Genomic DNA, 27,433 nt, shown 5'->3' with positions numbered 1-27,433 from the left:
GTCTTGCACTACGTGCAGGGTCAGCTAGACTTGCAACACTTGCAGGCGCAAACTTGACTTGTTTGTCTGTTTGGTTACTTGGGAAATGGAGTAAAACCAGGTTAAAAATAGCTTGGTATATTAACATTTATTATACCCAAGGTAAAATACTTTCTACACACACACACACACACACACACACACACACACACACACACACACACACACACACACACACACACACACACACACAATATATATATATAACCTGTGGAACTTCAGTGATGACTTTTTTCATAAATAAAATGAAATAATGACTAGTCGTCTCGAGTGTATGGACGCCATTGATGAAACGGGATCAGAACAATAACAGGAATGCTGGAATTCCTGTTATTGTATTCATTAACGGAAGTTTGAAACTGAATGAGCATCTGACTGTAAATTACATGAACATTAGAGAGTCGGTCTGTTTTTATTTCATATTACATAGAAATTTATATGACTTTATTCGGTGATATCAAGCAACAAATTAATATGAGCTTTACTTAATAATATAAGTAGGCGAAACAATAGTTATTAATTAATAAAGAAACAATTCCATCTTCAAACTGATGCCATTTCTTCAAAATTTTACTTCCTTCTTCTATGTATTACTTGAATTCTAGTCTTTGTCTTTCCTCTATAATACCACCATTCAATAGTTAAAGAAATGCATGACAGGATTACGCCACCCAAAATGACAATAAAAACTCCACCTATAATGAGAAAATATCAGTATGAAAAATGCAAACATAAGACTAATTCCATTGCTGTAATTTAAAAAAAAAAAAAGAAAAAAAGAAAAGAAAAATGTCTCATTTATCTGATTATTATTATTTATTTTTATTTTTATAATTCTACAGGTATTTCCTTATAGGAGATAAAAGCAAATAAAGCGCTTCCCTATCGCAATTGGAAGAACGACCATACGTTTAGCCCTTCGAATGGAAAAGCCTAAATTCAGTTCTCCTCGTGATGAGAGGAATCATGATATGTTTTTTTTTTTTTTTTTTTTTTTTTTTTTTTTTTTTTTTTTCCTTCAACTGAAGGTGAGTTAGTCCATCTCATTTTGAGCTAGTAGGTTTTTTTTTTTTTTCTTCTTCGAAAACTCGGGTGTTTCATCCCGCATACAGATAAATCATCCATGAGAACACACGCAATTTACAAACAAAAATACTATTGGTAGTGGGCAGTAGATGATGATGGTGATGGTAGCGGCCTTCTGTTTAGTTGGTGATTAAGTGCTGGAGACAGAGAGTTGTAGAACATCCTCCCTCAACGAATCCTTGTAGGTGTCACGTAATGAGAGCAATACGTTTGTTGCTTCTTAAAAGACCGTGGCCTTTATTCTAGAACCCTCAGTGCGAAGGTGGAATTAATATTTATTCTCGACCATGGGCCTTCGTATAGTATTGACTGGATGCATCATTCGGTTGCTGATTAAGGTTAGAACACTTTCTATGCAAACTATTATGGATTCTGTATGGATTTCAGAGGAAAATTCTCAACGCTCAAGTGAGAGTGTTTTTTTTTATTTTACTCTCAGTTGTGTATATAAAGACTTAAATACTAGCCTTTTGCATTTCGCGTTTCTGTAGGCAGCTGTAGATTATCCTCTTTTAAAGAAAAGAGTCGAATCCTGAAAAATAGTTCTAAATCTTCTAGAAATGATCTCTCATAAAAATATTTTAGCATAATCTCGAAAAGCAATAGTTGGAAATATAACATAATCCGAATATTCACGCTATGTCAGACGCATTGTTATTGTTATATACGTATGGCTGTTGTGGTTTATTTAGAATTAATTGCCGACATAGCTAAGCTTCAAGCCAATATACTTTGTAAACTGCTTGTGTTCTAGCCGGTTTATCGAGTTTACAGGGGGAGGGGGGGGGACCTAGTTCTACTGTATGAGACTCAGTAACACGCCTTCACATAAAAATCCTTATAAAGGTTCTTTGCATTCAATACTGGATTCGAACTGAGATTTATCTAACCAAAAGGGCATTGGTGATATCGACTGAGCTCTGGAGGTTCAACTCATTCTGAAGCCGAATTAAATTCAGATATTTAAATACATGGCAACTTCTGTACCACGTCATCAAATGCCAATGTTAGTTATAAATAAATTCTTGCATCTTTTCTCCCAAAACAGCTAGGTGGAATTCTTTAAATTCTTTTTGCCCTAATTTTTGTAAAGTCGATGGGCAACCGGTCTTCACTCATAAATTATCATCGATAGCTGTTCTCGTTATTGGTGATGAGCGTACGAAATGCAGCCATTTCGTGTTCTAAATTCTAACTGGCTATAAAACCGGTTAGGGTTAAGAACAATGAAATCATGAGAATTCTAAAGTCGAGTTTTCGTAGTTGTAGGGTTTAAATAAACACATATGGTTTAATACCGAAAAGAGAGAGATACTTCCCTCAGTCAAAGATCGATTAGTTCAGGAATCAGCTGAAAAAAAAAAAAAAAATCTAATCAGCGACTAGTCAAATACTAAAAGGATTTTTCTTTCAATAGTCTAGTGACACTGAAGTATTACAACAAGGCTATTCAGGAACCTGCTAATGAAAATTATTATTCATTCATATGCGATTGATATCATTACGAGTAAAATATCAAAACATAATGGTGAATATAAATCATCCTCCTAAGAAACAGTCCAACAGCCCACATAAACTAACGAGAAAGGACCGAGGCTTTCTCCTGTCAAACGACAATGAATTCTTTCAACCAGGAGAATATGACATACTGAACTCCAAAGACTAATGAAATGTCTCTGGAAATTTTCAAATAAATTTCAGTTGAATTTTATTTAATTCAATCAAAGTGCAAGAATAGAAGTAAGGACACTGCTAGAAAGAACAAGAACATAGCTGTGAACTACTACAAAAATTGAATAACATGCCTGCAAATAGATGGGACTGAATAGCTGCTGTTCATCTTATTCACATTTCACTTTAGGAAGATTCGAATAACAATGATGAAAGCATTAGTACTGAAACAAACAACAGCAAAAAAAAAAAACTTTCTATGACCTCAGAAACATGAGGAAAATGTGTGGACAATTTTCAAATACTTATATCATTTAATGTTTACCTATGTTATCGATTCCTATTCCATCGTTTTGGTTTAGACCTCTCGAGCAGTCAACACGATTGGGATTATATTTCCACCATTTTTCTCTCAGGATTTCTAGAGTACGTTGACTCTCCAACTTTAGGATGCTGAAATAGCAAAAACAAGCTTTGTTTATGAATATTAAACTAGTGTATATAACAAGGAAATTTTAAGCTATCCTACTTTTAGTTATTTTTATGCGTCACCCCATAGTTGGCACTGAATTTAGTATTTGTTGGTTAGATATGAATCTGTTCTTATTAATATCTTTTCGATTGTTTTCGCGATTCATAAGTTACATGCAAATAGTATGGGAGTGATAATCATTGTTTATGAGTTAGTTATTAGTCAAATCTCACGAAGAATGCGAAGCACATTTTCTCATTCTCGTGATTATCATCTCAAATAGGATGGATTTGAGATGATAATCAAGATGGGACTCATTATCGGATGGATAATGAGTCCCATCCATTGCTTTCAAACATCTCTCAGATTTAATTGGATCTGAATAGGAATGAAGTTTGTTTCCAGTCGATAGGTGTAGGGTTGTGAACGGTCCTTAAATTTAAGAATAATAATAATGTCACAATAAATCACTAAAATTTCTTTAATACCACTACTACGCTAAAACTGTGGTTCTGACTGTCTTGTTACTATTAGTGCTTGAGAAACTCAGTCATGTTATTTCCCGTAACAACAACAACAACGACAAAAAGAAAACTTCCTGCGATTAACTTCTTTTTTTTTATTGCGATCATTAATCTCACTTATCCATTCCTCTCTATCGCCACTAATCCGACAGCCCTCTCCAGACGATCTTCCCACCACCCAGACCATCTCAATCCTTTTTAGTCACACACTCATTTCTGCATCCAACATTTGACAATTCTCAAGCAGCGTCTCCCTCAATCTCTGCTAAATACTTTCTTGTTCTTCTACATCACCTCTTACTTCCACAGATATATTCAATGTAGTCGTTACTCTCCCCTCACCAGACTTACAGAATTTCGGCATATATCCACACTTTAGTTGCGTGGGCATATGCTGAACTTTTACTTCCAAGATAATGTCATGATTAACACTGCAAATCCTGCATTTTTATCTTGGCTCTCTCAAGAATCCTATCTAGTTTCCTTTTAGAACCACTTTTATAAATGTACAGTATAATTTCCTATAATTAGGGCGTTCGGTTTTATTTTATTTTATTTTATTTTTATTTTTAATCCACATAAAAAATCTCGGAGCCTCTGAAAATGTTTGCTGACTCCTATCTCCTATTTTTTTAGAGGTAAGAATCAACACCAACAAAAATTTTATAGCTCAACCATCACAATTTGGATGGAGGGGTGGAGAATGAGAAAGAAGAGTAGATTTTTCGTTATGCGTTTATTCATTATTCTACATATCTGGGAAATATTATAATCTGACTTCGTTTTGACTTCGAATACAGCTCACCTTAATGTTTATTATTTTTGTAATAGTTGGACATTAGAGAAGTTTAATAATTTATACATAAAATGTTGCTGCTACTCACGCTCTTGAAAGTTGTTCTCCAATTGGTGACTTCTTCTGAACTGCAATAGCTAATGGCTTTCGGCTGAATTCCTTGCCCACAGTCATTAGGTCACAATTAGTCATTACTGCATATTCCACATACGTAGAATCGCCTACCGTGGGAGAAATATATAATACATAAATCCAGTAACGCGTTGTACGTATATATATATGTATATATATACGTACAACGTGTGTGTGTGTGTGTGTGTGTGTATATATATATATATATATATATATATATTCTATTTTTTAGTTTTTAAAAACTAAAAAAATAGTTTCTCTAAATACTCACCTATAAAAGCGAATCCTTCTCTTGGATTTTTGGATTCTCGGACCCTTTGGACACCTTCTTCAAATGAGTTTGGCATTTGAGATTTCTGAACTGACCACCAGATTCTCGTAAATTTCTCACTAATTGGATAATCCCAGACTGCCATTTTAGCTCGTTCCGTTAGATTAAGTGAAGAATCTAGGGACATGTTTTTCCACATTCTGAAAAGAATAAGAACATATGTGTCTTCATTATAGAAGTGAAGTTCATATTAAAGATAATTAAATGTAAAACTTTACATGTATTAGTATGGTAAGGACAAAAAAAATTCTATGGCAGACAATCGTGCGTTGTTAGAAAAAGTAATGAGCATGAAACCTGAAAATATTTTTTGCTGCTGCAAAAATCTAACGATTTCAACATGTAAAATCATTCCCTTGAAAATAATCAGTTTTTTAATAGGAATTCCACACTCTTAAAGTTCTGTAATCATTTTCATCTCAAATTTTTTTGTAACAAAAAAGAAGAAATGAATAGATTTTAAGTTTATTATGTAGTTCAATCTACTTGAAATGTAGAAAGATGATATTCGGTAGGGAAAGAATTATACAAATATAAGAGTAAAAATATGACTTTATAGAAATAAATGTAAATATAACTCTAAAAACAAATGAAAATATACTTTAAAATCAAGTTAAAATATAACTCTTTATAAAACAATAAATGAAAATAGCAGTCTTGCTGTATTTAAAATTGTCTCTATAATGTAGGGCGGCTCATAAGTCACAAAGAGGTTAAAATGTGAATAACTCATAACTCATAAAAAATCTCCAGGTTCTGTATTTCATTAAAAAGAGTAAAATAATTAATAAATAAAATTATTAAATGTTTAAACTCCTTCGTGACTAATGAGCCACTCTCACTACTAGAGTGGATGTCGGTTGAAAATATTCATACAATAACTATTGTTAAGTAAATATAGAGCAGTTTCTAAAATTTGCATGTTTAATCTTCCTTCGGGTTAATTTTAATTTTTAATGCGAAGTGTGAGTCCTAGTTTGGTTATGGAATTAAAATTCGGTGTTCTGATTAGTTCTCCTGATTGCATTCGATTAATAGGCTTACAAGCGATTTTCTTTTATAGAAGGAGTGCCTCTCACTTTCCCCCAGTTTTTTGTTTTATTTTAATTTGTATTTTATTATTTTATTTGTAATTTGCACTTTTGTGAACAACTTGAAGGTTTTGATTGGGGGAAAGGATTCCATGTATGAAAACTGACGAAATAATATGTTTTCCAACTCTATAATATATAAGATAAACGATTTTAGTGCGCTTATATTATTTAATTTATCAGAATTCCTATATCGTGTACTCTAACAGATTCCATAAAATGTGAAACCACCATGAGTGTCAAATGATATATATCAAATAATTGAGTCAATAATTAAAGCGCACTTAAAAACGAAAACTTACTCGTAAAAGCGCTGTTCAATATTGGCCATTCTTTCAAAATAGGTCATAGAAGCACTGTTTTTCAAAGGAGCATACTTTATTCCATGCTGATTAGCCAGGTCATTCAGAGAAGTGATCGGGGAATCTAGTCTAGAAACGGTAAGAAAAGCTGCCAAATTGGCCGTGTAGGAAGCTATAATAATGAACCCGAATAACCACCAACTGGCTGCTACTAGGCGACCTGAAAGATTCCGAGGAGCTTCTCCTCCACCTGAAAACACAATTCGTTGTTATTATAGAAATACTTAGAATGAAAATATCACTTCACCATTTAAAGCACTTCACATTAGCTTTTGTCATGAAAATTATTAAAATAAATTGTCTATTTTTCACACTTTGGTTTTCAAAACTATCAAGAAGCTATTCATGTTGTAATTGTTGGAATGTATTCAGATTAACTGTCAACTAAACTTGCTTTATGAATCCATATATATGAATATATATGACTCCATTGTAAGCTATACAAAACAGGCAAGTGGATAACGAGGGTGTGTGCATGCGTGCACTGAATGCTATAATGAGCCAAGAGTGAGTAATAAGTGACTGAACATGTGATAGTAGCACCAAACTGTGCCGGCAGCATTACAAGACTTTCTCTGTTGAAACAAGACTTCATGCCCAACACTGTCTAGAATGCCCACAGAATGGCCAACAGCTGTCATCAGACAAACAATAATGTTTTGCGGCTTGAGAAAAGCTAGTTGATGTGTGAGAACGATGGAGAGTTACAAGAATCATGTACTCTAACAGAAGCGTCAAAATTGGCCCAATGACTGTGCAATGCAATAATGGCCTGAAAAAAAAAGCATATCGAAACTATAACTCATCGGAATCCTGTCTCAGATGATGGTATATCAATGGCAACGTCCACTTCTATTAGCTAAGCACAAACAGTTACGAGTACAATGGAATGGACATATCAATACTAACACTGGACACTTCTAAGGTGTAGCGAACATAGTATGAATATTAATAGAGACATCGTGCCATGTGGTAACGCTGGGACTTTCGTATTCTTATAGTATACTCTACCAAGAGCATCCCTTCATGCTCGCAGTTTATTCATCTAATACCAGTTGCTTCTAGCAGATCAATGCACAATGTATAATCGGAAACGGTTCCAGGTTTTGGAACCATTCCTAAATAGCAAACTGCTAAGGCAATTGGAACACGTGCTAATTGCCCTTGTTCTTGGATTAAAAACCCGAGTTCCGGAAAGCAGAAAATACTCTGCTTTCATCGGTCTCTGATCAACAAGGCGAGTTGATCAGAGACCGATCAACTCCCCTTGTGTTGTAAAAGCTGTTATCAAGGTTCTTCGAGTCCTAAACGAAATTAAGCGTTAGTATTTCAGTTGGCATCAACGATGTCCAATGGTTGTAAAGATTTGAGTTCGAATCTCATCTGGGATGAAGAACCTGTGTAAGTGCTTTTCAATTGAAGGTGACCAGCCAGTCTTGTACGGTGGCGACAGGATTTTTAATCCTGGAAAGTTGGATTTTTCATACGAAAAAACAAGTAAACTGGCCGGAAGAACACACAAGCAAATATAATACAACGACCTTGTAGCCTTAGTTGTTTCGTGCGTAATTCAAAACAGTCCAGTTCATTTCGTAGCTCTTTACCTAGTTTTTTTTTTTTTTTTTAATCAAAAGGCATCGTCGATACCGACTGATATACCGTATTTCCACGACAATTAGGGTGACTTCACTAAACTTCATTAGGCTGCTTTACCATTTCAATACAATTCAGCAACTGAGCTGTTGGGTGGAACGTGTGTGTGTGTTCACGAAAGGATCACTGAAGCGCCATCTGAGGCACTCACAGAGTGTGATCGAATCCTTATAGGCTAGCAACTCTGAGCAATATTTGCCAACTTATGGAGTCAAAGTTAATACTGGACAAATGAAAGTTGCTTGGCACTTCTTTTAATGCGAACAGAATGCGATGCTACTCACAGACAATTTATTACGTAAGAATCCAACTATTCAATGTAACTAATATTTATGTAATCGCTAGGTCTGAAGCCCATAGTAAAAAAGAAAAAACAATCATCTAACACGAAGTTTTTACAATTTCCAAAAATCATAATGTAAGTCTGCAATCCTAGATAATTGCATACTCATAAGTGCATAAATTCTTTGTATTCTTGGTTCAAAAGCATATCCAATGTTTTCCCAGATCTGATGGTACTTTTGAACCAAAATTCAAACAAACTTTTATACTTGCCTCCTCTCTTTCTGTATGCACAAATGAGCATGTGTGTGTGTGTATGTGCGCGCGCTGATTCAGAATAAAAAAAAAGTGAAATGTAGATCCCGTTGATGAGCAGCCAAATTTCAGTCTCAGCAGTTTGCTCTGTAGTGAAATAGTATAACATCTGAAGTTTAAAAACAATGGCATTATAATGAAAGAATGTGCGCTTTCCAAAAGAAAGTGCACATTACTTTCCAACCAAACGTTATCCGAAACACACACACACACACACACACACACACACACACACACACACACACACACACACACAACATTGATAGATGATTACTGAAGGTTACTCTCCATTTTTAGCCTACCATTTTAATCTTTTTTTTTTTTTTTTTTTTTTTTACATATCTCCTTTTACTTTTTATATTCTACAGAAATCGAGATTCTATAGGATTGTTATTTTATAGAATCTCATAGAAACAAATGAGTTATTTGTTTTTATAAGATCAGTATATTTTTTTCTATGAGAAATGATCAGATACCACTGTTTTAAAAAAGGTATCGCTTACAAACTATCATCTTTTTCATTATATGTAATTAAAAATCCGAGAATTAGGTCACAATTTTAAACTTTCATTTCTCCAAAATGAAGAGTGCTAGAAAGAATAGAAGTACTGCATTTTATTGGAAGAGAAGATATTCACATTTATTTTGTCCAGTGCAAGTTGTAGCGTCAGAGATGTTCTGCATTATCTTTGTATTACACAGAAATGTCCCACTAATATAAACAACAGCTCGAAGATTTTCTAATTTCGTGATAGGAGAGAATATGCATTTCATCCTTGAAGTAGACAAGGATGATATGATAAATCTACTCATGAAACAATCAGAATAACGAGGAAACCAAGATACGCATGCCCTTGCTCCTTGTAATATTTGCCATTGTTAGGAGCTGGTATTGTCAATGTTAAACGCTGATGTGCACAACATTGATAACAGTACTGTACTGAGAACTTGACCTGATAAGCAGAAAACTTGTAGGAATGTTTTTGTTTTCGCTTGGTTACAGCGTACATTGTACTTGATAAGAAATTATATACTTGTCTTAATCCTTTATCTAGTAAGCAAACAAAGTTTGCTGTGAAGTATCTTCGCGACTAGTCTTCTTGTATATATAGGCTGTTGACGTCACGTTATTTGCCTTAATATCACATAACACAAAAACATAATGGAGAAGGATGACCAACCAGACCGGTTTCCTTGGTCTAGTCCCCAACTGATGAGACCTCAATAAAGGTCGAAACTGGTCTAGGTAATAACTCTCCCTCATAATGTTTCTGCATTATGGGAAATAGGCAATTTATGTGAAGTCAACAACCTCTATAAATAAAAGGACTATTCGTGAAGATACTTTCACGTGCAAACTTTGTTTGCATAATCCTTTAGGATTAAAAGAAGAATACGTGTAATAAGCAGAAATCGTTTCGTTACCACGTTGCATAATGTTTGTTTCAGTTTGAGCTCTGTTCATTTGAGATATGAATGTTTAAAATTGTGCACTAATTCTAATACACCTGCATTCTGTATGTCCCTATCTAAATCGCAGGTCATAAATATTTTAGTGACCTTATCAAATATACACTGATAAAGAAAACATATAAAGCCTTATTTACCTTGTGGGGTCAACGATGTCATGCAGAACCAAAGGCATTCTTTCATGTTAAATTCTCGCTTTTCAACGTCATTCGTGATGCCTGTCTTGTTGTTATGGTAACTGTATGGACTGAGTCGATCAAATACATACAAAAGAAGGCTGAAATAAATGAAAATATTAGGGAGGGGGGGGAATAAAGATAGTCGAGTTTGTATAAACATGAAAACAAATTTTGCGCATTGCTACAAACGTCGAAAAGAGCTAAAGTTTTTCTGTTTTTCAGATTACATTATTATTATTATCATTATTACTATTAGTTTATTATTAGTTTATTTTGATTCATTTTATTCTTGGTGACTTTATTTTATTAGTTCGTTTTGCATAAAGTTTTTGCCATCTAGTAAATTCTTGACATTGAAGACTAATGCATGATAATATTTTTAGTCATTTATTTTTCATGCCTTTAAGAAAATGGCTGGATTAATTTTTCATTGACTTCTATTACATCAATTAAAAACCAGTGATTTTCGCAATTTTCACTTAAATTACCTTCATAGTTTTTCACTTCTTTCTTTTTCTCCCTTAATACAGCTGGCATTCCTATTGTCTTTAACACAAATAAATTTTAATATTCTTATTCTGATGAATTTAAAAATTAGAAAAACCTTCGTATTCATAATCTGTAATTTGTGTGCGTAGCAATTATAAAAAGCCTAAATAAATCATCTAACGCCTTTTCATTCTCCAAATAGAACAGTTTGAACTCTTTTAGTCCTAATTTTTGGCGATCCGTAGAGAGCTTCCATCTTTATTCTTCATGACCAGTATTTGAGTTCATGACTACAAGATTTATAGACTTATTGGTGATAAGAATACCACCAATATCACCATCGTCCGTTCCTAACCATAACTGGTGTTATTATTGTCTGAATAATATAGTTCTACAGTGAGTTTTTTTAACTCGAGGAACTTAAAAATGGAGTTCCCTGAAGGGAAAAAATCCAACTTACTCCCTGCGCATGATCACTAGTACTTCTGGGGAGAAAAAAAATCTATTCCGGAGTAAGTCGATCTATGGCAAGTAACTCTTATTCAAATAAAAGATCCAAGTAAAGACATTAATTTGGAATGTTTTCACATCGTCTAAATTTGTTCCAAAAAAGTTGAACGCTTACTTCTAACTAAACATGGTTGTATGATGGCTACTGTCAAAATGGGTTTCCAAAAGTTTTTGCTCTAGAGGAGGTTGGATTTTTGGCTATGCCTTTACGTTAATTTTTTATTAGCCGCAGTGTTATTTTATATCTACACTCAGTCTGCGCCAATTAGAAGATAATAGTTTTCAGATTTTTTTAATTTATTCCATTCAAGTTCGAACTACTAATTGTTGCTTTATTTTTACATCTTACGTTACTGAAGTAGTCAAACAGGTAAGTCCTTCCCCAGCTTCTGTAATAGGCATTTTGAAATTGCTTAATTTGCCTAATTCTTGCCTCCCACCACACACACACACACACACACACACACACACACACACACACACACACACACACACACACACACACACACACACACACACACACACACACACACACACACACACACACACACACACACAAATTTTGTTGTTATTTGTGATTACGATGGATGGGAGAACAGCATATTACGTCCGTTAATATGCTGTCCTCCCAATTTTGATCCTGTTTACAGGATAAAAATTTCTAGTTTCTTGAAAGGAAGCTTCCGGCTTCGTATGAGATCAGCTAACTTATCTTCAAATGAAAGGCCCTGGCGAAGGTTCTTCACGTTCTAGACGAGATTCAAACCGATGTTTTTCCAATTAAAGCGCATCGTAGATACCGATTTTGACATTCTCAGAGACCACCTACATATAGGAAATTGGTAGTTTCATCCCACTGCACCTCATTTCCGTACAGAACTTCATAATGAAGGCTTCCCAAACATTTCTCCTTCTCCCATTTCTCTGTATCCTTCATCCACTGTCCACAAGGATTTGTGGAGTTAAAGATTTGCCTGATCCCAGTAACAGGTCGATGCAATTCAGTTATTGTGAAATTTTCATCAGTATATGGGTTTCATCAATAGTTAAACATGTATTCAGATAAGGTAGTAGAAATTAACTTCTTACGGCGAAAAATACGGCGAAATATACGGCGACCTGTCTTCCGCAATTAAAATGCTTCTCTAGGACACATGATTCTTCTGCAATAAAACTAAGATTCTCTTTTTTTTTTCTTAAATATCTTCCTCCGATATTTTACACTTAACTGCTAGTTGAATTACTAAATTAATGATTTCTACTTTCTTCTATTTAGAATGAATTATGAATTACCTCTAGATAATCCATTTGTGTTTCGAGATTGAATTAATAAATAACTATTGAGATAATTCGTCTCAATAAATATTAAAATGTATGTTGCATTATGATATTTGCAATGGGCTCACGATTTTCAGTTTCTTAGTATATAAGACTTGCTCCAAATTTGATATGAGTTGCTGCAACTGCAACTGAAAAAAGTGGGACACTAAGTAACCCATTTCGTTTTTCATCATGGATTTTGTAGAGTAAACTTTAGTAGCATTAAAAGCATCTTACCTGGTAAAGAGATACGCTGCCAGAATACATCCCCAAACTTTACTTTCTAGAACAGTAACGAACTTAAATAGCGAAGATGGCACTTCAGGTTTTTTCATTAAGATGGTAATTCCTACGAGATCGTAGAAAGGCACAGTAAAATCCACTACAATTTGTCTTTCAGCGGTAAATGATAGCGGGCCGAGGGCGATGTCTGCGTCCTGTTCGTTAGAAAATATACATAGATAAAAATGCATATCATACACAAGATACCTCAAGAAATATACATCGAGTTAAAAAAATACACATCAAGAGTTAATGAAAAGTTGATATTATATACAAAAGAGCTAGAAAATAACAGCGAATGCATGCATCACTCTATTTACCATCTACATAATGACATTAAAATTTTCAGTTAAATATTGTTGCACGCTTATGATTACAATACCATATCCTACAAGGTTTAAATGTTTTGTATATAAATTAACAGCACAAGAGAAGTAGAAATCAATTTGTTGAATGCCATTCTACTGTAACATGGCATGCTGCAACAGAGTCTCAAGAGGAAAGTTGAGACTCTTGTGCAGTGACACGCGAACGGTGATTTTATTTTGAATTTTCTGTACATATAGCAAATTCCTTGTGATGCAATCACAGGGAGTTGCTATTGTGTCGTAAAAAAGTTTCAAAATGTTGGGAGCATTTAGGAACTTCGATGTGCAAAGAATATATTACAGCACATTCCATGAGCTGTAAACGAGCAGTTAAAGTTTGAGGTTCAAGATTGACTGAATGAGTGAATTGCATCGCTGTTCTCTATCTTACAGACTTTGGGTCTGTATATCACTCTAGCAGTGTTGTTTGTGATAGCGAAAAAAATATTTATGTGATACTGACCTTGTCAATGAGTTCCTTAATCATTCCCGTCCATTTTCCTTTAGTATTTTGTGCTCCATATGTCCCATCTTTAGTTTCATAAATAGTATAGTCAAATCCCAATATCGTTTTCATTTTCTCAATCATATCGATGCAAAATCCATAAAAATCTGTGTTGTTTCCGGGAAGTTCACGTTTCATTACAAACGGAGCTTGCTGTAAAGATGAAATGAGATATAAATAGTTAAAAAAGACTTACTTCTAATTAACTCACTAACTTACTTCTAATGAAATAAGCATCTCCTAGCGATTAAAAGCAATGCATTCTTAAAATATTATGTAATATTTTCATGTTACTCTCATTTTTTTCAATTCTACTAAGGAGAAGTCATTGATTGGATAAAAATTAATTTGACCAGTTTATTTCACAAGCATATGATTGCAAGTAAATTTCTTATCAGATTAGAAAACAACTAATTATACGATTACTTAATATCCAATTTTATCACCATGCCATTAAAAGCAAAGTTTAGGAGGCTACTTAGTTCTCAAGCGAATAATCTTGCTGACATTACTTTGACAAGTGTGCCTGGAGTCCGTATATGAGTGATGTGGATGGGTGGGGGAAACGCTGAGAGTCCCTTATAAGCTTTACACATATTTCAAATTATTTTTATTTGAAATCCTCAATTTATTCTTCTGTTATACCAAAGCTCGAAATATCTGAAAGCAAACTATCAGCACATTCCAAATTGATTTTGAAAGAGCTCAAAGCAAGAAATTTGCAAGATGCCCATGACACCCATACTTTCGGATCTCTTGACAGATCTACCAATAAGAGATCAGAACTTTTGTCTCCAATCGGCTTTCCGACACTTTTGATTTAAATGGTCACATTACATCATACAGAAAATTCTCCTGCATTTTTATTTCTGCTCTACGTCTTACTTATATTCTTTAAATGTCCATGTCATTCCTAACACACAATATTCAATGCTCCCTTTAATTTTTCATCAGAAATAGTCAGAAGAATAATCCAAACCATATAATAAAAAATCTGCTGCTCAGTATGACATTTTCCATGTATACTGAAACGTTTTTTTTCCTAAAGCTAACTCTTGATCGCTGAGGCCTTTTCATTCTCTTTTATTTCGCTGATATCTACCTGCAGTCTGGAAATTAACCCATAGTTACCCCGTTCCAAAGAAAGATGAGTAATCGTTGGCACTTAATTATCATTCAATTCCACAAACTTCAGTTCTTTTTAAAGTAAAGGGAAAAATCATTAATATTCAACTTTTATGCTACCTTAATGCCTGGACTTGTTTATTAATATCAATTGAAAAAGTAAAACTTAAAAATAATTGTCCTTGATATCTTTGAGGTATTTGATTTGACACAGAGGCCTATTAAAGTAAGCACTCTCCTCTCCTGCCTTCTTCAATCGAGTTGCCAGCTTCTTGTCTGGAAGAACGTGTGATTGTGGATGGCTCCTTATCTTCTGATTTTGCAACTAATGTTGGTATTTCAAGAGGCTCTTTTGTCTCTTCTCTATATCACTTCAGATCCCATATACAGTTCTACAGATGAGAGTACTCTGAGCTCCTCTGTCCTATTTGACAAGCAATGCACTATATAAATCACTAAACTTCCAGAATACCAACTTCTACAATCCAAATTTCTAATTTAGAGATCATGTTTCATGGAGTACTGTGTGTGTGTTATGTTCCACCGAGTCGTTTCCAACTCCTGGCGACTCCACGAAGATACTGATCTGTCCCTGACCATGTCTTTTAGAACCTCCAAGCGCACTACAGTTGCTTCTTTAACTCCATCCACCTATCTAATTCTTGGTCTTCCACTTCTCCTGCTTCTATCAACTTTAGCAAGCATCATCATCTTCTCCAGACTGTCCTTTGCTCGCATAATATGTCCAAAGTATGACAATTTTTGCTTGATAATCATAGCTTCGAGGGAGCAATCTGGCTTTATTCTGTCTATCACTGATTTATCGGTTTGCTTTGCAGTCTATGATATTCTTAGTAAGCGTCTCCGAATCTATAATTCAAATGCATCGATCTTCCTTCTTTCACTCTTTCTCAGAGTCCAATTTTCACATCCATATAATACCACAGGGAATACCATTGCTTTCACGATTCTTATTTTTGTTGCGAGGATAATATCTTTATCTTTAAAGATCTTGCTTAAATTTGTCATTCCTTTCTTTCCGAGTAATAATCTTCTTCTAACTTCTTCAGTACAATAACCATCTTTATCAATTCGGGATCCTAAGAGCACAAAATTGTTAACTGCTTCCATTTTCTTCCCATATACTTCAAAATCATTAAGTTCACATGTTGCCATAAATTTTGTCTTTTTTGAGGTTAAGTTTAAGACCATATTTAGCACTTTCCTCTTTAACATTTATAATAAATTCCTCCAAATCTTCTTTGCATTCTGCCAGCAAGGTGGTATCATCTGCATAACTCAAATTATTAATATTTTTTCCACCAATTTTAATTCCAACTGAAGACTCCTCCAGCCCTGCCATTCTTAAAATGTATTCGCTGTACAAGTTAAACAGGTACGGAGATAAAATACATCTTTGTCGCACCCCTTTACCTATTGTGAAGTATTCAGTTTCTCCAAGATCTGTTTGGAAAGTAGCTTCTTGTTCATGATAAAGATTCCTCAGAAGGATAATGAAATGCTGTGGAACTCCCATTGTTCCTAACACTCCACAGTTTCACATGATCTACAGAGTCAAAAGCCTTGCTATAGTCAAGGAAACAAACGCAGACATCCTTGTGATATTCATGTGCTCTTTCTATTATCAACCTCACATTGGCGATTTGATCTCTTATTCCTCTGCCTTTTCGAAATCCTGCCTGTTCATTCATAAAGAGAGAAATGCCAGATGAACAGGCAGGATTTCGAAAAGGCAGAGGAACAAAAGATCAAATCGCCAATGTGAGGTGGATAATAGAAAGAGCACATGAATATCACAAGAATGTCTACTTTTGTTTCCTTGACTATAGTAAGGCTTTTGACTCTGTAGATCATTAGAAATCAGTGATATATTTCTGTAATTTTCGCACTCTCTTGCATCGCCTTTCTTCAATAAATGTATATAAACTGATTTTTTTCCATTCCCTAGGCTAGTTGTGATCCAAATTCGCTGACATAGAGCTGTTAAAATTGTAACTGCCTCTTCTCCCAGGGCTTTGAGCAGCTCAATGGATATTCCATCTCCTCCTGGTGCTTTCTTACTGGATAGTTGTTGCAGTGCCTACCTCACGTCACTCTCCAGCGGTAATGGCTCCTCTGTCTCCTGCTCTTCAAATTTCTCAACAATTTTGGAGTCCTTTCTGTAAAGGGCTTCTGTATACTCTTTACATCTTTCTTTGATGTCTGCAGCTTCTGTAAGATATCCTTACATGGAGTACTACTAACCTGTTTATTTTTAATACTAGTAAAGCATCGCTTGATTTATTTTTTTTTCCCCAGAAAAGAACTATTTTCTTGAAGCTTGAAGATGAGATGAGATTTCTCTTCTTGGTATTATTATAACCTCCAATCACTTTTTTGCATAAACATGCTATAGTATGTTTATATTGAATATATATTTATATGAATAGTATTTGTATGTTTGAACAAACATACTGAATAGTATGTTTATGCAAAATTAGTTCAGTCATTGATTGTTGTTAGGGTGCCACTCGTAAGAGCTTTCTGAACATAGTTGACTCAGTATAGAAGAGTACAAATTAGGTTGATTAATACTGATCTCTCACCAATTTATTGCGGTAGTTGCTTTCACAGCATTTCCCACCTGTTCAGCATCTGATACTCGCATTTTTGACAAATATTTCAAGGACAGCATTTTCATCAGAGTTAGCATCGATAATTCCACCATCTCTTCTAAATCTGGTAAACCCGTGCAGAGCTACCCAACATCCCTTTGCTGTTCAACTCCAGACTCAAAGAACAGATTTTTCTTCTTCATTCATTCCTTCTATTGCTGTCTCTTGGAACAGTCTTTCGTAGTATTCTCTAAAGAAGATATTCCAGTATTCAAATTCAATCTTAACCTCTTCTCTTTCTCTCTTACCTTTCTGTCCATTCCACGGTACTAATGTACTATAGGTAGACGACCCTCATGGATAAGATTATCATTTAAAAAAAAAGTTTAGACAATTAGAAAGAAGTTGGATTTTTCAAGTTAACAGTATGTTAAGAATTTATTCATTGATACAATTCTCGTAAAATGTTCTTACCAGAACTACTGCAATTTTGTAAACAGGAACAGCTGTGAAATTTTTCCAGAAATTTTCATTTGTGTTATTAAACTTTCCCCTAGGCAGTCCATAAGTCCAAGAAGAAATCTAAAATTAAGCAGAAGAAAAGAAAAATTCACAAAAAAGTAATTTGTTAATTATTTAACAGCGCATTAAGATTTAATATTCTCTTAGCGACAATTCTTAGAAAACAGAAGCAGTCACAGAATTCCAGTGAAAATTCTTTGTCATGCACTTCTGAACCACTCAATCTATAAATAATGAATGCAAAATTTTGTATTCACTCTTTATAGAAATACACATCTGAAATTACTGTTAACTAATGGAAAGCTATTTCAAATAGTTAAAAGGGATTTTTAATGTTTTTATATAAAACAAGTGAGGAAATGACCGCAGACATAAGAAACACGAGTACTTTAAGTTCACTGGTGAGTATAAAATCGAATTAAAAGCGTGAAGGCTTCGCAGAATAAGTGTATGTAGTATTAACTGAATTCGATAGTCATCGTTATCTGCGCACTGCGTGCAGTGTGGACGCTATCGATTTGTGAAATCCAAACACATTCAGGGGCATTAGTAAGTCCAGTTAAGAAGGTTAACCACCTTATTCACTAAAGCCATTGAGTGTATTATGGAGTTCTCTGTCTTCTGACTGTCAGAGATCACAACTTCGCCAGTTATGTTATATCCACCATTGCTGTGATTGTAATGATACAACTATCATACCCGCTATGGGATAGCCACAAATATCTGTCCTAAATCACTTGTCTTGCTATTCTTCCGTTACTGAAGAGTTCATAGCCTCTCCACCTGGTTTGAATACATTCGAAACCGCATCCGACCTTCCCACAACTTACTTTAGCTTCTTAATCATTTCCTCAATGATGAGTCATTTTGATAAAGTTGCAGATGAAGCTGTGATCTTGTAACTATTAAAACCGGTGTGGTTTTAATAGTTACATTTCTGTTCTTATTATTCAAAATATCTCTGTGTATGCATAGTCTTAATAATAACTTTCGTGTTTCTAGGACATTTTAAGTTCTATTCTATTCTAATCACTGATTGAAGGAACTTTCCATGCCTTGTTAATCGATTCCACCTTTAGCTTTAGTCTATGAGTAGTACAGTCAAGCACGGCCTTTCTCCAGGAAGAAATTCAGGATTCGAATACGAAAACTGTAAAAATAAACCATCGAACGCACTTGAGTATATGCAAATAAATACTAGTTTGGATTAGGAAACATAATTTATTTTTATTATTTTTTTTATTTTTATCTAGCACGCCACTAGCATACAAAGGGACCCGACTGCCTACTGATCTCAAAAAAAAAAAAATAAATAAATAAAATAAATAAATAAAATAAAATAAAACAAAACAAATACGACATTGCACTCCCAAACAAATTTTAATGAAAAATTTTAAATTATTAAAGACCTTAAAATTCTCACAAACATTTATCAGACTTTTGTTTTAATATGAATATTCTTGGGTGTGGGGGAAGATATAAAGGGGAAAACGTAGAAAAATATATAATGCAATAACCTCTGGCTGAGCACAATTTAATCGAACTTGGCAAGTCTGCGAAACAGGTTCACATTCTATCATTCAGGTTTGGTTTCAATTCGGTTATTTTTATTATAAAAATTTCATAAAAATGTTTCTACTGCTAGTAATAATTCCACATTGTCCGAAACGGATTTAATGAAACTTGATATTTAGAATCTCTATTAACACATAAAGTCAAAACAGTTTATGTTTCAAACGCAATCGGACAGTTTTAAAGAAAAAATTAAGTAAAAACAAAACGTTGTCTAAAAGTACACCTGTGATGACTAACTAATGCTGCCGCTGTACAATGGATTTCGAAATGCACCTATAAATTCGGTAATATCTTTTTTATTTCCCAAAGATAAGACCATTTAGCACAAACTAACTTTTTGATGACTCGAGCCATATCAACCAATCTCCATCCTTAGCCGTCACTGACAGTTGGTCTAAAGGCTATCAATGATTTTTCATAGACATGCTTGGAAGACTGTATGGCAGACAACTGTCGCCAACTAGTGGTTCATAATCCTCCAAATTACAATATATATTGAAAAGCGCCATTTTATGATTGTCTGTAAATCACTTTCTTATCTGTTCATTTTATTTGTTGTTATTTGTAGCATACTATTCTTGTATGTTTTGATTTACACCAAAATTGAAAGGGCCAACAGTTACAACACAGATCGCAAATATTGAATTTCAAGAAAGCCAGATCAGAGATCACATTATTTCCCTAATCCAGAGAGAGAGAGAGAGAGAGAGAGAGAGAGATCAGAAAAAAAATAATGTAATTACAATGAACAAAGCAAATCTCATAGATGCGTATTCATTTTGCAAGCCTCTCCAACTAATGGTCCACTCCCACCTAGTACTGAATAACTTCAGTCTGCATTTTCGCAGCGAAAGCAGTGGTGGATAACGAGTACCACTTTTTGGCACTAATCGATATTGACACCAGTGTTTCCATTAGGAAACGCGCAAGAAAAGCAAATGTCGTACGTGTATAGTTTCTTCAAGTAAAATAAAATAAAATAAGCTTGCAGTTGACTTACCTGGGTCTTCTGAGGCATGTCTTTATCTTTTAGATTAATCTTGAATATTGAAAGACTTATTTCTTGATAATTATGTTGATGCTTTTGCATTTTAAACTGTCCGAATATTCCAGAGAAATTGCTCTATTAGAGAAATATATTTTCGTTAAAAGAATTTAATAAAGTAAGATTTTTTAAATTTTTACTTATGACAGAGTAATATATTAAAACGAGTTATTATTATTATTATTATTATTATTATTATTATTATTATTATTAGCGATATATATATATATATATATATATATATATATATATAGTGACAAACATCAAATACACAATAAACATAATATACAGGTTCCCAGATAATAATCCACTCAGCTTTCTACATGAGTTAGAAGCATGGCTAAGAGGCATCGAAACCCCAACACATAGGCTCATCCTAGTAGGAGACATTAATATAAATACTCTTGACCACGCTTCTTTACCCAATAACACATACCTTGATATACTAAGGCAGTACAACATAAACCCTACCTTAACTCGCCAACAAAAGAAGAAATACTCAACAATTCACTAACACAACCATGCATTGATCATATCAACATACCGGCTCCCATCCATACATATACATCATCAGTAATTAACGTCAAAATTGCCGATCACTACTTTGTCTCAATTTCGTTTTATTATGTTACCTACCCCCCCTCCTCTCACCACCACAAAAGTCAACAAAACCCGATCATATTAAAGAGCATTGTCGACAACCTTGTAAAAAATACAGACTGGAATTGTCTACTTAAAATAAATAAATGATCCTGTAACATTATATGAGAATTTCCAACCAAAATTCACAAAAATATACAAAAAAAGCAAATGCACAAACGAGGCGACAAACAAACAACAATCGATGGATAAATGACGACATACTAAATAGTATTACTGTAAATGAAAATCTGTGGAAAAAAAACTCAAAAGTCACCCAGTAACACACATTTACAGACCTTATACAAAAACACAAGAAATCAACTAACAAAAAAATTCGCACAGCAAAAAAAAAAAAGACCTTACTACTTCCAAAAATTCATGGCATATAACGACAATATGAAGCAAACATCGACCTCACTTAACGAATTAGTAACTATTGCAAAAATGTTTGCAATTTTATTTAATTTTGCTTTGGTTAAGTGAATAAGTATAAGGACGACGTACTTTTTTTTGTCGAGAGCTTTGTTTATTGTGTCGGCGATGTTTCTAATAAAGTGATGGTGCTTTTTGTTTTCTGAAAGTCGTATTGGTTTTGTGAGATGATGTTGTACTTCTGTAGATATTTTTGCAATTTAATGAAATTTTGCAATTATTGATTTTATTGCAAAAAGTTTCGGTCAGGATACAAACCAAGAGGAACTAGCAGACTCATTCAACCATGCCTTCACGAACAATATCACACAACTCAAAACAGACAATCTTCCGACGATCGACAAAAAACTACCGACACAAAGTCAACAACAAACTATGTATTTTCCACATGTAACAAAACAGGAACTGAAAGAAGCACTCCTACAACTAAAACTAAAGATCACTCCAGGATTAGACAAATTAAGACTCACATACCTATTATCACACTTTGAACAAAAAAATCCAATACTTTTGAAACTCTGAATATAATATTCGACACGGGATATAATATTATTTTACAACAACAAAAAAAACAGCAATAATTGCCCCAATTTACAAACATGGTAAAATAAACGATAATCAGAACTACAGACCAATAGCTACCTTACCAGTCATTTCAAAAATTCTAGAAAAAATAACACACACCAGACTACAGAACTATTTACAGAAGTACAACATCATCTCACAAAACCAATACGGCTTTCAGAAAACGAAAAGCACCGTCACTTTATTAGAAACATCGCCGACACAATAAACAAAGCTCTCGACAAAAACAAGTACGTCGTCCTTATGCAAAAGCAGTGGTGGATAACGAGGATAATTCCTGACGAGGAAGGTGGATAATTCTTGACTTAACCAAAGCATCTGATACACTTGAACATGACATACCTCTCACCAAACTATACTCAATAGGTATAAGAGGAACACTGCACATCTGGTTCAGGCGTTATCTCTAAAACAGAAAACAAGTAACAAAAAATAGGTACATGTCACAGACGGGTATTCCCTCATATTCCCTCAGACGGGTATCCCTCAAGGCGCCATATTATCACCCACTCTGTTCAACTAATACATAACCTGGCCATAAGAAATCAAATATTTCAGTACGCAGATGACACCGCACTACTAGCAATTCACACAGACATCAACACAACTCTCCCCAAAGGGCAACAAGACCTAAATGAAATCGCAACATACTTCTACCAAAATGAAATTGTAATCAACGGCACCAAAACACAGATGTTAATAATACACAACCGAAGAATAATGCGCCCCGCACCACTATCGATATACTGTCACGCATACCGCTGCACTAACAGCAAGAAAACCTGCCAGTGTCCCGAAATCAAACATATAACACATGCAAAATACTTTGGCTTTTACATAGATTGCCACATTAAATTGCCAAAACATATAGAATTCCTACATACCAAACTCCGGATCATCGCAGCAAAACTCTTCGAAGTAAAAGACATTATTCCATCCAACATAAAAAACTCCTATAGTTTTTTATGTTGGAATCAGTAGATATCACGGTATCTACTGGTCCTTACTGAGTTACGATATAACAGTCTATGCAAACACATCAAACAGCCACTTAACAAAATTAGAAATATTACATAGGAAAATTGTGTCAACAGTGATTTGGACACCTTATACACAACAGCCAATATCCGACCAGCACAAGGAGATACACAGAATTCTGAGTATTAAAAATATGAAACACTACATAACACTAACAAGGAATTACTTCAACATCACCTATCGAAACAACAGAAACACGTATCGTATAACACGACCCACAACAACTCTCTACATCCCTACAACTCATACGGTTCTTTGGTGAGATCACATCAGATACCCACGCTACTCAACAACCTACCAAGAAATTTAAAACACATAGATAACTACAGAACATTTAAACATGAACTCTGGAAAATATACCAACAAAGTTAATATACCATTAACACTAACATACACATCACAAATCGCCAGCATCCAATGCCTACATCCCATCCATAAAGAGTAACAACAACATAAATAGTGAAGGCTAATCCCACTCTCTTCATATTGAACAGAAACATTGAAAAGAAATAATCTGCATTAAACTGCATACAGTATAATGTACACAGCATCACGTGTGATATGCATTAATTGTAAATATGTAAATACTCTGTACGATGAAAATAGAAAAATTACTATATTATACATAATGTGTAAACATGCAAAAAATGTCTGTAATAATCATATGTATGTAATTTATCTGAGACATTATCATATTATTATTATTATTATTATTATTATTATTATTATTATTATTATTATTATTCAAAAATTCCGTGTATACGTTATTATTAATACTAGAAGAACACGTGTTGTAAATATAGATGCAAAAAAGTATTATTACCAAAATTTTAATTGAAATGCAATGTAGAAACTGAATCACATATGCAGCACTTACTGCTGAATTTTGTAAAAATTACAAGCCGGAATGTCATCAAAAACGATTATTATAATTGTGTATATATTTTAGAAATAAAAAAATTATTATTATTATTATTATTATTATTATTATTATTATATAGAGTTGCCATAAACAAAGCCCTCGATAAAAACAGTAAGCTGTCCTTATATTGCTTGACTTAACCAAAGCTTTTGATACACTTGAACATGGCATAATACTGACTAAACTATATACAATCGGAATAAGAGGAACACTGCATACCTAGTTCAGGAACCATTCTCTCAAACAGAACATAAGTAACAAAAATAGGTTCATGTTATAGCCGCGGTATACAATTAAAACAATGTGTCCTACAAGGCGCCACATTATCACCTACTCTATTCAACGTATACATTAACGACTTTCATAAACTAGCCACACGAAGTCAAATATTTCAGTACGTAGATGACACCGCGTTGCTAGCAGTTCACACAGACATCAACACGACTCTCGCCAAAGCACAACAAGACCTAAATGAAATCACAACATACTTCTACCAAAACTCAATTGTAATCAACCGCACCACGACACAGATGTTAATAATACATAATCCAAGAATCACGCGCCACGCACCACTCTCGCCACGCTGTCACACATACCAATGCATTAACAACAAAAATACAGTACTTGCCAATGTCCCGAAATCAAACTCGTAACATATGTAAAAAACCTTGGACTTTACAAAGATTGCCACCTTAACTCTGCATCTTTGCAGCAAAACTCTTCCAAGTAAAAGACATTATTCCATCTAACATAAAAAAACTCCTATACCACGGTATCTGTGAATCTCTGCTCACGTACAGCATAACGTTATACGAAAACACATCAAACAGCCACCTAACAAAATTAGAAATATTACACAGGAAAATCATATCAACAGTGATTTGGATGTGTGTCGCCGAAACGTACAGCGACACACAGAATCCTGAGCATTAAAAATCTGAACATTACATAATGTTACTAAGAAATTACTTCAACATCGCCTATCGTAACAGCAGAGACACATATCGCATAACACGGCCCACAACAACTCTTTACATCCCTGGACTCTTCAACAACTCATGCGGTTCTTTTGTGAGATCGCATCTGATACCCACTACTCAACAACCTACCAAGAAATTTAAAACACATAGACAACTACAGAACATTAAAACACGAACTCTGGAAACTATACCAACACAGTTAATATAGCATTAACACGTATGTACACATTACAGATCACCAGCATCCAACCCATCTATATTCCATCCATATACAATACCAAACAACATAAACAGCGAAGCGGAATCCTACTCTCTTCATAAAAGCTAACCCTAGCTTCGAAGTGGGGGGGGGGGGATAGCCAGCGTCATTCAACTAATCCTCATAATTATAGGCTGCAAATTATTGTAATGCATATGTCAATACTGTGTATAATAATAAATGATGATACTGATAAGAAAATAAAATTATGTGCATTTATATTTAAAGAAAAAATATCAAAAAAGAAATAAGGTACTTTAAACTGCGTACAGAATTTTGTATAGAACGGAAAATGTAACATGTCGTAACTTTACATATGCAAATACTCTGTATGATGATAATAGAAAAAAAAAATTATCATTATCAAAAAATATTATTATACACAGTATTGACATATACATTAATTTGCAGTAATTTGGAGCATATGTAGATATGTTCATATTATTTAATGACTAAATTTATTGAGCTATGTGAATCTGGCAAACTATAACTAAGGATACTGTTTATGTGAGAAGAGTATAAGATAATTTCTTTGGATTCAACTATGCGGCGTTCTACTTCATCGTGGCATATATGAATGTTTAATGTTGTATTACAGTCTGTGTCGTGTTGGCGGCCTTCATTATTTGTGTTCACTGAGAAAAGGACATGGCTTGAGAGGGCGCTTGTTCTGGTTCTACAATAAGCAATGTCTCTGATGTTCTTCGAGACGCAGGAGGATGGACTTCTCAGTTTGTCCATAATATGGCTTCCCACAATCACATATGATTTTATATACACCCGGAAACTGAAGATGGTTGTGATCTTGTTTTGGTTGGCTTAGAATTGACCCGAGTTTAGGAAGAGTGGTAAAGCACGTTTTTAAAATTAAATTTTTTCAAAATTTTTCTTAGTTTCCGGGAGAACGATCTGATGTAAGGCAGAGAAATAACCCTTGGGGTTGTCCTGTGTCTCTGTGTTGTTTTGAGGACGGCGGTATAGTTGTTTATTGATGGTTTTTGAAGAGTAGCTATTATTTGTGAAGGTTCTTTTGAGATGTTGTAATTCATTTTTCAGCTCCTCCTCATCTGCCAATACAGACCTGGCACGATGAACCAGAGTGGAGATGATACCTAACTTCTGTGCTGGATAGTGGCGTGAGAATGCATGTAGGTATCTATCCGTGTGCGTTAATTTTCTAAGATGTCTGACTCCTTAAAAATCTCGATCTTCAGTTTGATGTCTAGAAATGGCAGAAATCCATTTTCTTCAATTTCGATGGTAAATTTGATGTCTAGGTAGAAGTTGTTTACGTGATTTAAAAAGATGTGATGATTATCTATACTTTATTCCCAAATAAGGAATATGTCATTCACGTAACGGAGCCAGATTTTAGGTTTAAGTATAGCAGTAGAGATGGCCTTTTCTTCGAAATCTTCGAAAAAAATGTTGGCTAGTATTGGAGACAGGGAACTGCCCATTGCTAATCCCTTATTTTGTTTATAATTTTTTCTTCAAACTTAAAGTAGCCTGAATTAATACAATGTGACAGCAGAGCAAACATATTTTTTTAGAGTTTGTTACTTAAAATATTGAGAACCTCTTGGGTTGGAACATTTGTAAAGAGTGCCACTACATCAAAGCTCGCCATAATATCTAAATTCTTGAGCTTTATATTTTTAATTTTAGAGACGAAGTCCGTTGAATTTTTAATGTAAGAAGGAGATTTTCCTGCTAAACCTTTTAAGGAGGATGCTGGATATTTTGATAACTTATATGTAGGCGAGTCAATACTATCAACAATTATTGGCCTTAAAGGACAATTTTCTTTATGCAT

At 34.2% G+C, this 27,433-nt stretch overlaps 1 protein-coding gene across 1 annotated transcript; it reads right to left on the bottom strand.

Moving 5' to 3' along the window:
- Window positions 1–609: 609 nt before the first annotated feature.
- Window positions 610–27,433, bottom strand: LOC150110560 (ionotropic receptor 25a-like). The gene is made up of 11 exons (XM_090401524.1): window positions 27,197–27,433; window positions 20,715–20,837; window positions 18,092–18,199; window positions 13,836–14,030; window positions 12,960–13,159; window positions 10,362–10,501; window positions 6,445–6,694; window positions 4,992–5,191; window positions 4,677–4,809; window positions 3,122–3,249; window positions 610–734 (listed from the first exon to the last, which is right to left on the bottom strand). The coding sequence occupies exons 1-11, from the start codon at window positions 27,431–27,433 to the stop codon at window positions 610–612; spliced, it is 1,839 nt and encodes a 612-aa protein (XP_090257650.1).

Source organism: Typopeltis vanoorti, chromosome 1 (genome assembly GCF_054136105.1).
Source record: "Typopeltis vanoorti isolate ZY-2024b chromosome 1, IOZ_Tvanoo_1.0, whole genome shotgun sequence".
NCBI classification, from domain to species: domain Eukaryota; kingdom Metazoa; phylum Arthropoda; class Arachnida; order Uropygi; family Thelyphonidae; genus Typopeltis; species Typopeltis vanoorti.
Note: the sequence above shows the minus strand (reverse complement) of the source record. Positions and strands in the feature narration are given on the sequence as shown.